The 13,431-nt window shown below is 42.7% G+C and overlaps 1 protein-coding gene across 2 annotated transcripts in view; it reads right to left on the bottom strand.

The window, feature by feature from the left end:
* The window catches only part of dqx1 (DEAQ box RNA-dependent ATPase 1), a 49,368-nt gene that overhangs the window by 21,060 nt on the left and 14,877 nt on the right, over window positions 1-13,431 (bottom strand). For both annotated transcript variants that reach the window (XM_062478466.1, XM_062478467.1), the window contains 3 exons: window positions 12,823-13,261; window positions 11,545-11,850; window positions 11,268-11,367 (listed from right to left, as the gene is read on the bottom strand). In XM_062478466.1, the coding sequence (XP_062334450.1) occupies window positions 11,268-11,367; window positions 11,545-11,850; window positions 12,823-13,261 (845 nt within the window). The remainder of the gene's footprint in view (window positions 1-11,267; window positions 11,368-11,544; window positions 11,851-12,822; window positions 13,262-13,431) is intronic.

The raw sequence follows: 13,431 nt of genomic DNA, 5'->3' as shown, positions 1-13,431 counted from the left end.
AAGTGGGCCATTTGTCTGGCCCTTCTCCCCCTCCCCCCCCATGGGGAGAAGAAAACACCGGGTCTGATATCAACCCTCTGAAGCTCATCCAGAAAGATAGTGGCATTGTATGAGGTGTCATAAAATGCAAAGTCCGTTCTCTTGTGTTGAAGGTTTGACTCAGCGTTACAAGACTGGTAGCAGTCGTGAACACATACCAGTAAGTATAGTCCAAGCATGCCCGCAGATCCTCCATAGCCTCACTGGTCCACTGTTTTGATGTCCTCACAGCAGGTTGACAGAGCTTTAGTTTCTGCCTGTATGCAGGAATCAGGTGGACCATGGCGTGGTCAGTGTCCCAGTGCTGCCCCCACCTCTTATATTTTTAAATCTGGAGTTGCTGGACAGAGTCACTGCTTGATGGGTCTCACACCTCATTGTATAACTTATTGTCACATTTATAGTCATATGTTGATATGTAAGGGTCAATTTACGAACAAAACAAGACAAAACAGTGCGCACCGACCAGCCGAGGCTGCGATTTGCTGCCATATATTGATAAGTAAGGGTCAAGATGTGGTCTGATTGGTTGTTCTTGTGTATAAAGAGAATTGTGAAGCATTGTTCTTTGGATTCTTCATCTCCTGAGGGCTTGTCCTCAGTTCTGGCTTGTCCTACTCATTCTCCTTGCTCACCTGTTTCTCTCTCTCTCTGATTTACAATAATCAAGGTAGAGTCGGTCAGATTTAAAACCTTCACCTTGTAATTGATTTCATTCATTTGCAATGTTATTAAATATGCGTTTCATTTTGGCTAAGCGTGCCATTCTTTTTAAATGGAAAGATTCGAAGCCTCCAACACATAATCAATGGATCAGAGACATGATGCAAAACATAAAACTAGAAAAAATAAGATGTACACTGAATGGCTCAATGAATACATTTCATAAAACATGGGATCCTTTTATACAACATGTAAATATGTTACCTGGCCTAGAACTGTAAATATATATTGCATTATATCTTGTCACTGTAGTATATCTTGTCACTATTGATCTGTCTTACTCATATACTGAAATATAGGGATATAAGGATGCTGTTTTGTCTATTATTAGGGTTCCTCCGGTAGGAGGGAACCTATTGATTTTGTTAGTATTCTTATTCTTATTATTAGGGTTCCTCCGGTTGGAGGGAACCTATTGTTTTTGTTAGTATTCTTATTATTAGGGTTCCTCCGGTTGGAGGGAACCTATTGATTTTGTTAGTATTCTTATTCTTATTATTAGGGTTCCTCCGGTTGGAGGGAACCTATTGTTTTTGTTAGTATTCTTATTATTAGGGTTCCTCCGGTTGGAGGGAACCTATTGATTTTGTTAGTATTCTTATTCTTATTATTAGGGTTCCTCCGGTTGGAGGGAACCTATTGATTTTGTTAGTATTCTTATTCTTATTATTAGGGTTCCTCCGGTTGGAGGGAACCTATTGTTTTTGTTAGTATTCTTATTATTATTAGGGTTCCTCCGGTAGGAGGGAACCTATTGTTTTTGTTAGTATTCTTCTTATTAGGGTTCCTCCGGTAGGAGGGAACCTTTTATTTTTGTTAGTATTCTTATTAGGGTTCCTCCGGTAGGAGAACCCTATTGTTATTGGTGGTATTATTGGGTGTGCTTTGCCTTCGGCAAGGGCACAACCTTTGTTCTCTCACATATATATTATTATTATTCTTTTTGCCCCCCCAAAACTCAGTCAATATTTGGCATACATAGACAACCTATGTGTCAAAAGTTTCGTCTTGGTAGCGATTGAGTTGCTTCTATTGGGATTTACGTTCCGTTGTATGGTTTAAGTGGAAATTAAGTTTTTGTGGCGAAAAGTGAAGCTAACGGTGGCTAACTTGCTAGCCACAGTCAATGACGCTACTTACGTCACTAACGTCACGAAAACTCGCGTGACTACCTCTAGCAGAACATTAGTTTAGCAGCTCGTTAACTTCTGGGAGATAGCTAAGCTAACTGCTTTACTGCAAGGCAGCTGCAGAAACGCCACAAGCAAAGAGGCCAGGGTGATAACTATTTACTAATTTTACTTTGTGATATGACACACAATTGTGACGTGTAATGTACAATATAAGCTGATTTTATTAAGGAAGTACATCTACTTTCGGAAGTATTAGCATCATGACATTAGCCTCTGTTGCCCGGGCAACACATACTACAGTGGTCTATGATGCATCTGTTTTCAATCATTAAAATAAACATTCCTCACAATTACATTTTCGTTGTAGGATTTATTATGACATTACATTACAAGTAAACGATTTGTGGGTGAAATTATCATTACCTGTGGTTTCAAACCAGTGTTGCTCACTGCAACGCTGTAGCCTACGCGAGACACGACAAAAACATCGACACAGCTGTAGGAAGTCAAACGGCGACAGAACATGTTCGGCACTCCCCTTACTTAAATCAAAAGTCTATCTAACTACTAACCTTAACTTCATTGCCACAGCCTAAACTTTGTCAATCTGTTCATGAAAATAATTAATTTCAGCCTAAACCGTACAACGGAACGTTGAATCCAATTCAACCAACGCAATCGCTACCAAGACGAACGAACACAGCAGTAGTCTAGTACTGTACCGTAGTAGTACAATTTACCGGGGCAGCTTCTCCACACAGGGCTATATCGCACTTGGCGTTGTTACTGACAATGATCGCTACCAGTGAGCTTTTTATGAAAGCGATTTTTCACTAAATAAATGTCAAGCTTATTTACGTTTTTGAGGGCATATTTTCAGTTAGCAGATGGTACTGTTTGAATCGCGATTCCATCTTCTACTGCCGGTAACGTCGTAGAATAATCTTCAAAGGGGGTTCTTTATTCATGAATGAATGCAATATGAGTAGGCTAAATTCCTTAAAATATCACGAGAAGGGAAAAACTTAAAAGGACGTTTAAGTCATAGAGATTAGGTCAATTTTTACACCGGTCTGCCAAATGTATTCGTTTTGATTCAACGATGAGGCTGCCTCTTGCAGGGGAAATGAGAAGACATCTATTTCATTCTACACTTCACTCGTATTTTCAGTTGTAAATGAGCTGCAAAAAATGCTTTTAAATCTATGTAATCTTTATAAATAATAAGTATTCATTTTTATATAAAATATACAGAAATATCAGTTGTAAAAATGTCATTCAAAAACGGACCCCTGTGCAACCGACGCAAGCAAGCACACCCTACAATTTCCCCAGAAATTGTACCCTCTCTAGTTATTATTATTATTATTATTATTATTATTACAATGCTGGTTCCATGGGAGTCAATGGCAGCCCCTAGACCACAACTGTAAAAAGTTGTGAAATTTGGCATGTTGAAACTGCAGACCATTAGTAACTACCATACCAAACATGGGTCACTTTAGACAATAGGTGGCGCTAAAGGCCACGCCCCAATATGTCAATTTTCAAAGTGATGCCATTTGCAGGCCATAACTCTCAAAATTCTGAAATTCATTACATATGCCTTGTATGTAGTGGTCAAGGAGTTGGCTAAGGCGAACGCTAGTGATTGGTTATGGCAGATCAGAGTGGCTCTGGGCAGATCCAATAGTTTTAAACTTCAACAGAGTAACCGCCTTCAAGGAAGTTAACGCTTGTCAATGGAGCGATCCCAGACCCTCTGTACATATGAAATGTATGAGGGTCTGGTTAGGACCAGGCTAATTTGCAGGCCATAAGTTCCAAAATTCTGAAATTCATTACATATGCCTTATTTCTCAGGATGAACAAAAAAGTCTCAAGAACCTATAACGGCCGCCATATTGGATTTTCTGTACAATAAAGATTAAGGAAACACGTTTTTTCGCTACTCCTCCTACATATTTCCAGACTGAGCCTCACAAAAGGCATCCTAGGGATTTCTGATTTTCAAAACCGTTTGTCCGGTACAGCAAATCAAAATCGGCAGCAAAGCAACCAAACAGGAAGTTGGATCATATATCAGCAAATCTTTGAGATATCAACACCAAACTTGGTATGTCACGAGGAAGACACTACCACATGTTACCATGTGTAAAGGCAACTTCATATCTCCAAAAATGATTGAAATAAAGCAATGAAGACTCTTGAGAATGTTTAGTACACAAATCTGAGAAAACGTTGAATGTAAGATGAAAAGTAGATTTATTATGAATATTTAAAATATGCATGCTTGGATAATTGCTAGGGCTTTTTCCCCAAATCCTCTCTCCCTCTGCTCCTCACTCCAAATTCTCACACACACAAGGAGCCAGAGCCCTTGACACACGCGCGAGCTTGGGGAGACGCACACACAACATTTCAGGACATTGTGGGCTGACCAAGCCCCCACCTCCACTCCTTGGCCTAATAGCCATTCTAGACTAGTAGTCATTCTGTGGCTAGTTTGAACACAGCTAATTCTACTGCTAAAAGAAACAGAATGTCTTCTTCTACAGAACTATAAAGTTGAATCAACCAAACACAGCTTGGTCATTTTATCATCTTCTTTGGCACAATTAAACTAAAGGACTAGACTTTTAAGATAGCATGACCAAAGCAGTTGGTGAATTTCAGACAATAACTTAAACATAGTCTTGCATTAAGATAAGAGTAAAAAAAATAGAGAGTAAATGTGCTAATGGTTGTTGAAACTCATTAGTCTGAGTTGGTGCATGTCAATTTAGGCAGAAGTCCATGAGTGGTGATATTTGACAACTTCAAACAGCATGAGTCTGCCACTGGGCCTAATGAAAAGGCTCTTGTCTTGATTTGCAATGCAGCTATGGGAGTTTCTAGACCATTGTGGTGCCAAGCTGGGGCCAGTTTTACTGTTAGAAAGGCCAGTTACATTAAACATTATTGTTGTCATATAGTTTTCTTCCCAGCATTGCAGGCACTGACAGGCAAAAGCAGTGGTGCCCATAAATGTTTCATAGGAGTGGCGAAAAAGAGAAGCAGAACAGTGGAACACCATCCCACTACCATTATCTCTTATTCACTCTCATCTGTGAAAAGTTTCAAAGTCAAAGTGTAGTAGTGCAGAATAGAGGAACTGGGAAATGGGTGCTGATGTGGAAAGTCCCCAAAAACTGTGCAGAATTGGCAGAAAATATTTGATTTTAGATTAGATTGTATCAACGACCAATAGGAGAAGAGGCCAAAGGATATTTACAATTGTAGTAGGCCATTGATATGTTTTAAAAGTTCAGGGGTGTAATTTGTTGGATAAGAAGCCCCCACCCTAGCCTGGCTCTGCCCTCCTACGTACTTCCGCTCAATTTTGATTTTGCTTCTGTACTAGGTCTGGCCATGAGGTAAGTAAGTCAGATGTCTCCGGTTAATTTTCTACCGGCCAATCAGCGAACAGAGGGAGTGGCTGTCATGCGCTAGTTTGTGTTGTAGTTCCGTAATGGCGGCGGAGAAAGATGCTAGCTGCCCTCAATACCATCATCCCCGCCCTGCTTCAGGACAAGCTCTCCCAGCTGAACATGCCTGATTCCACCTGCAGGTGGATCACAGACTTCCTGTCTGACAGGAAGCAGTGCGTTAAGCTGGGAACACAAGTCTCTGACTCCCGGTCCATCAGCACTGGATCACCCCAGGGCTGCGTTCTTTCTCCTATGCTCTTCTCCCAGTACACCAACAGCTGCACCTCGAGTCATCCGTCCGTCAGACTCCTGAAGTTTGAGGACGACTCCACCCTCATTGGGCTCATCTCTGGTGGAGTAGAGTCTGACTATAGGTGGGAAGCGGCCAACCTGGTGACCTGGTGCAGCCAGAACAACCTAGAGCTCAATGCTCTTAAGACAGTGGAGATGGTTGTGGACTTCAGGAAGAATACAGCCCCACTCACCCCCATCACCCTGTGTGACTCCCCAGTCAACACTGTGGAGTCCTTCCGCTTCCTGGGCACTATCCTCTCCCAGGACCTCAAGTGGGAACTGAACATCAGCTCCCTCACCAAGAAAGCACAACAGAGGATGTACTTCCTACGGCAGCTGAAGAAATTCAACCTGCCAAAGACAATGATGGTGCACTTCTACACAGCCATCATTGAGTCCATCCTCACCTCCTCCACCACCATCTGGTACTGCTGCTGCCACTGCCAAGGACAAGAGCAGGCTGCAGCGTATCATCCGCACTGCTGAGAAGGTGATTGGCTGCAATCTGCCTACCCTCGAGGACCTGCACACCTCGAGGACCCTGAGGCGAGCAAGGAAGATTGTGGCCGACTCCTCCCACCCTGGTCACTCCCTGTTTCAGTCACTCCCCTCCGGCAGAAGGCTGCGGTCCATCAGGACCAATACAACACGCCACAAAAACAGTTTCTTACCTTACGCTGTTGGCCTCTTCAATAAGGCCAAGGGTTCACACTGACTTCATGACTAAATGCCCTTAAAACAACACTGCTTTTTGCACTGGACAATACAATCCTGTACCACTTGTATTTTTTTGTAATATTTATATTTTTATATTGTAAATTACTGCTACTTATATTTTATTTTTGATTTTATTGTAAAGTTTATTTTAATCTAATTCCATTGCTAGTTATGTACCCATAGTTTGGTAGTTATGTACCCTTAGTATAGTTAGTCCTCATATTTAAATTTTTGATTCCTATATGTTTAATGTTTGCACCTTCCTGCCAAAGCAAATTCCTTGTCTGTGCAAACTCTCATGGTGAATAAAACCCATTCTGATTCTGATTATTTGAGCCCATCACAACACTTCGATCATCTGTTTAGCGAGACTGTGTAAACCACTGCAAAACAAGCCAGGTTCACCACAGTAGCTAGCTACTTGTAGTCTACGCATGGTAGAGATAACTCTAATGGTTATCTCTAATGAAATACATTTATTGTTCAGGTGGATCCCTTGCCTGTTGCACAAATTCATTTCAGTAACCTAAGCCAGGACACATCCCCACTGATGCTAGGCATGAATTGAAATTTCCTTCCATGACAAGTTATAGCACCCGGCCACTTCCACCAGCTCTTCCTGGGGGACCCTGAGGCGTTCCCAGGCCAGCCGAGAGACATAGTCCCTCCAGCGTGTCCTGGGTCTTCCCCGGGGCCTCTTCCCAGTGGGACGTGCCCAGAACAACTCACCAGGGAGGCGTCCAGGAGGCATCCTTATCAGATGCCCGAGCCACCTCAACTGGCCCCTCTCGACGCGGAGGAGCAGCGGTTCTACTCTGAGCCCCTACCGGATGACCGAGCTTCTCACCCTATCTCTAAGGGAGAGCCCGGACACCCTGCGGAGAAAACTCATTTCGGCCGCTTGTATTCGCGATCTCATTCTTTCGGTCACTACCCACAGTTCGTGACCATAGGTGAGGGTAGGAACGTAGATCGACTGGTAAATAGAGAACTTCGCCTTTCGACTCAGCTCCTTCACCACGACGGACCGATGCAGAGCCCGCATCACAGCGGACGCCGCACCGATCCGCCTGTCGATCTCACGCTCCATCCTTCCCTCACTCGTGAACAAGACCCCGAGATACTTGAACTCCTCCGCTTGGGACAAGATCTCCTCCCCGACCCGGAGATTGCACTCCACCCTTTTCCGGTCGATAACCATGGCCTCAGATTTGGAGGTGCTGATTCCCATCCCAGCCGCTTCGCATTCGGTTGCGAACTGCTCCAGTGAGAGCTGAAGGTCACGGCCCGATGAAGCCAACAGGACCACATCATCTGCAAAAAGCAGCGACCCGATCCTGAGGTCACCAAACCGGACCCCCTCAACGCCCTGGCTGTGCCTATAAATTCTGTCCATATAGGTTATGAACAGAATCGGTGACAAAGGGCAGCCCTGGCGGAGTCCAACCCTCACCGGGAATAAGTTCGACTTACTACCGGCAATGCGGACCAAACTCTGGCACTGGTCGTACAGGGACCGAACAGCCCCGATCAGGGAGTCCGGTACCCCGTACTCCCGGAGCACCCCCCACATGAGCCCCCGAGGGACACGGTCGAACGCCTTTTCCAAATCCACAAAACATGTGTAGACTGGTTGGGCGAACTCCCATGCACCCTCCAGAACCCTGCCGAGGGTATAGAGCTGGTCCACAGCTCTATACTCCACAGCTTTTGATTATCTGCTAAACAGGATGACATCATTCTGAAATACCATGCACAATTTCATGCAATTTCACCTTGAAATGTCAACCGTTTCTTCCTTTGTCGCAAAGCTGACCTAGCTAAGCTAATACTCTGCCCTTTCTATTCATACAATCTCAACAGTTGGTGTGTAGCAGAGAGGATAGAGAGACTGACTTGTAACCTTATGCTCATGAGTTCAAATCCCCATTCAGCCTGTTGTTGGCCAAACATGAAGTAGTTTTGCTCTCTTGTTGTCCAACTCTCGATCTTCGACAGTGTACATGTTTATAATATTTTGCCATTTTGCGGAGGAACCTGCACTGCTGCTTGCAGCTATATTTATTATTATTATTATTTTTATTTTTCTCGTTCCCTTAGGTCTGTCTGTCATATGCAGTGTTGCCACAGTTACTTTGAAAAAGTAACTTAGTTACGTTACAGATTACTTGATTTTAAAAGTAACTTAGTTACTTTACAAGTTACTTGATTTTAAAAGTAACTAAGTTCGATTACAAGTTACTTTATTAGTTACATTCAGCAGCTGCCGACAACACCCCCGCCGCCTCAACATAAAAATAGGTGCGTTCGACTTCATGCAGCGCCGGCGTCGCCTGCAGCTGGCTGCCTTGAAGTTGAGAATGCCATTGGCCGCTTCAAGTCAGCCGGGCTGCAGGCGCCGCCGGTGCTGCATGAAGTCGAACACACCTATTGACAACCGGCTCTATAAGTTTGACTGTGCAGTGCTGCGACTCCAAATGTTTCTTAAAATTTGACGTTGTGTTTTTGTAGCTTGATAGCACTTTGTCGCCACCAGCACAAAGTGTACAACGAACCTTGATATTTCCATCTTTAGCTGACAAATACTCAAAATAGTGATTGTATTTCCAACTCGAAAATGCGCATCTCTCTCTCTCCTGCTACATTGTTGTTTGTGTCGCTGAGTGGTAGGTCTATGTATATACACGTGACCCTCGTGCTGAAAACGTGACTTAATTGTCGCATAGGCTTAACTCCCAGAGACGCAAGAAGAAATCAAATATATATTTTACTATTAATGACAAAATAGTAACGCACAGTGACTTGGACAAGTAACTGTAATCTGATTACTGGTTTGGAAATAGTAACGCGTTAGATTACTCGTTACTGGAAAAAGTGGTCAGATTAGAGTACCGGCATCACTGGTCATATGTCATGTGAGATGTCAATTGTTGTTGTAACTAATTTTACATCATTCAACTTCTAAAATGTATTGTCTGTAAATTGTTTAAAAATCACCATAAACAGGGTTTTTCCTGCATAAAAGCCGTTTTCCCGAGCACCAATGACAAATCCCGAGCGCCAAAGGCAAAAAAAAGTCTGAAAAAAAAACGTGTGCAATGCATGTGAGCGAATATGTTCTCAATAGTATGTTTCAAGTAAACTACAGCCGAACCCTCGTTCTAGGATGAAAATATGTGCAATATTACATTAGCTATTAGACTATTACATTAACCTGTTCCGAAATATAGGTTTAGTTTTGGTGGTGGGGGGGGGGGTGGGAAGGGGTGGGAGATGCAAAACACCTGGGAATAAATACATTGATTAGAAAAAAGAAGAAAAAAAAAGAATATATATATACATTTCTTTTTTCTTTTTTTTGGAGCACCGAAGACCTATTTTGACCCAGGAAAAACCCTGCATAAATAAAGTGTAAAAAATAAAAATAAAATATGTTTCATTTCCTTACTTTGACCATTCTTGCTCTGATTTAACCCATAGGGTTAAATTTTAACCCATAGGGTTTTTAACCCATAGGGTTAAATCAGGGTTAAATTCCATTGGTATTGGCATTATTTGGTTAATACTGCTCAGTTTTCCCTCGTCCTTTAAAACATAGGGGAATTAGTTTTGGGTGTTTGGCATATATTAATCCCTACAGCGTCATATCCAAGATGGCATCATACTCCCTCCACCGGCTTGTCATCATTCCTCAATGCATCCTGGTGCCATCACTTCCCAGGTAAACAGAGCACAAGTACTGTACATCCATCCACGTGATGTAAAAGAGAACAGGACGCATCAGACTACACAACCTTATTCCACTGCTCCAACGTCCAGTTCATCAAGGGCACTCTGACCGGGCTGCAGCTAAGCAGCCCCTTAAACAGCAGGGTGCAATGCAATGTGTGTGACAAATTCTTCCTGTTTCATCATTATCATTCTGTCATATCAACTTCCATTAACATTTTCTGTGAATTGAGCCAATGTTGGTTCAGATGGTATAGCCTTTGTTGCTTTCGCGCATCGATGAGCCTTGGGCACTCAACACCCTGTTGCCGGTTTGTCCCTCCTCGGACCAATGTCAATAGGTACTAGGGCTGGGTGATATATCAAATATTAGCGATAATATCGCAATAATTTTGACGACAATGTAAAATTAGAAAATATTGTGAATATCGAATATAAAAAATACAAATAAAAAATATATTTTTTCCTTTTTTCTGGTCCTTGTGTGTGGCTTGTGTTTTAAGATCACCGTCTGACTACTCTGTCTTTAAATACACACACAAACACACAAACACACAAACAAAATTGCAATCACACAGGCACTCTCTTTTGCTCTCTTTTTGTCCTGTCACATAAGGACTTCTCCATGAATTGTTCCATGTGAGGTCCATTTTATCAAGTTGCAAGTACCATGTTATGGCAACTGCTAAAAATGTGCACAACACTGTTTTGTACTTTGTAACAATAGCTGATCTATCTAGATAGTTTTTGTTGTTTTCTAATGGACGCAAAAAGAAAACCATGTTTTTATTTATTATTTAAATGCAAATGCAAACATATCAAGATATATATCGAATATCTATTTTTTTTTGGACAATATCGAGATTTTTTTTTTTTTAATAACCACTGCTGACCGAGAGCACACCACAAGCCTTGCAGTTTCAGAGATTCTCTGACCCAGTCGTCTGGCCATAACAATTTGGCCCTTTTCAAAGTCGCTCATGTCTTTTCTCCAATGTGCAACAAGTTAACTACGAGAACTGATTTATTGCTTACCATCACATCTACCCAGACCTTGCTTGTAGATTATCAACCTTATTCGCTTAATCTGTGAGTGGTTATAATGTTTTGGATCATCAGTAGGGAAAACAAGCATCGGATTAGGACTTTGAAGTGAATCTACCTGGTAAGTGACTGTTGATCCTCTGAGTGCGCATGTCTGCCTGGTGCTTGCTGATTGGCCGTAAGACCTGGGAGTCTGCTCTGATTTGTGGTTTATAAACCTATGAGACAGGAATGGAATGAGATCATCAAAGAATGGCTCGTCAATTGACTTCTTTATCTCTACCAATGTCAAAACTACATACCATGTTAACCACCATATTGCTTTTAGTATGCAAATAAAAATCTGAAATGATTTCATGAAGCTACATGTCATTAAATCTCACTGAGTTACTCACTGTTTTCAGTTGAAGGCCTGTGTCAATGACGTATCGTATTCCAGGCTGAGAGAAGGAAGCTTCCCCTAATGTGTCTGTGAGTATGACTTTGCGTTTAACCCGTGACTTTGACCCTGGTGCTTCCAGATCCTCCTGGTTTTCTGAGCTCTCCGTCTTCCCCAGCACAGAGGCTTCAGGTTCGGGCTCGTAGATGCGCTGGGTGGCCCGGCCTAGGCCAACATGAAGGGGGAGGACTCGAAAAGGACCCAGCTCAGGACTGAAAGCCACAGACTCTTTCTCTAGTAGAAAGACACATTCCTCAATCTCCTGGAAGAGAGACATAGAGGGGAGATGGGGGAAGAAAGAAAGTGTATGTCAAAAGTGGAAACTTTACTGATATATCCAGTACATGTCTGTTGTGGCAACAGGATTTCCAATAATCTTAAACTTCCTATTTCACCATGCTGAATGGCCAAAGAATGCTTGAGGAGACAGGGGGACATTATTTCATGAGATGCTATAGCTACAGGAGCTTGCCTCTTTTATTGCACACCTACAATATGATTTAGCAAGAGTTGTAAATAAGAGCAAATGATAAATGATAGGGGAATTACAATCACGTAAACACTACCTTTATTTCACTGGTTTTCTTCTTCACAGCACTTTATAATTGTAATTATCTTCTCTCAGGGAGATGGTTATGGCGGTTATGGTTATGGCAATCAGTTAAAGGGATTGGAATCTCAAAAGATAGAACTGTGGCTTTCATCTTTGACCCACACTGCCCAACACTATCCCTTTACCTTAAGAAAGAGACATCTGTGTCAGTTTAACGACCAATATTTAGATGTTTTCTGCTATCTATTACCCTCTCTAGCTGAAATACTCACACCACTCCCCTCTTCACCGTCTCTATGACAAACTTTTAATAATCCTTCTTTGACTCTTTCTTTGCCTGGGCATCTCTCATACATTTGAACACATTCCTTCTTCCTGCTCTTTAATTGCTCCCTGAATTACTCTCCACCCTTCTTCTCACAACTTTTCTGTCCTTCCTATTCCATCTCCTCCAGTCCAACAATGGCAACCCAGGACAGTGGCTCCTCTGTGTACTTGTTTACTTTTGGGGATGTTGTTGTACAGTTTTGTTGTTCTGTGTCTTGCAACACGGACTATTCATTGACAAAAATCACTGTAACACTGTGCTTTACCTCTAGCCCTTGACAATCTGGTGCCTGTGTCTGATGAATGAATATAAATGTAAATCTCTACGCCATTTACTTAATTATGTATTTTTACCTGGCCACTACACAGGAACACCATCACATTTCCCTCCTCCCCTCGGCGATGTAAGTCCAATACCATGTGACATGCTGCTACAGCGGGCTCACGCCCCATGGGGGGCTCCCGGTACACCGTCTCCACAGCAACCAATGGCAGGGTATCCTCAACCATACCTTCCTCCTGACCCCTGGCAGGTTGATGTGTGAGAAGTGTGTCCAGAGTGAGGAGTGGAACCTCGGGGCCAAGGAAGGTGACAAGGCGTGGGGCAAGAGATGGGACAGTGAGTAGGACCACGCGGAGGTCGTGGCGCTGGCGGCAAAGGTCGAGGAGGAGGCCTAGGAGGACGTCAGTGGGCACGGTGCGCTCCTGGAGTTCATCAAGGATCAGGACGCCATAGTGGTGCAGTAGCGGGTCCGACATAATTTCTTCTATCAGTAGGGAGTCACTGACAAATCTAAAGGAGAAACCGAGGGATGGATAGATAGAGAAGGATATGGAAAAATACATCGCTGTATTTTTTTATTTAGACTTTTTTCCCAACACACCATATACAAAGTACCATTGTACTGATACACACAAGGACATGTAAAAATCCAGTATTTTATTTCATGCTTGAGGGGTAAA

This window comes from Osmerus eperlanus, chromosome 14, assembly GCF_963692335.1.
Source record: "Osmerus eperlanus chromosome 14, fOsmEpe2.1, whole genome shotgun sequence".
Taxonomy (NCBI): domain Eukaryota; kingdom Metazoa; phylum Chordata; class Actinopteri; order Osmeriformes; family Osmeridae; genus Osmerus; species Osmerus eperlanus.
The sequence above is the reverse complement of the archived record's forward strand: the minus strand, read 5'-3'. Positions and strand labels throughout refer to the sequence as shown.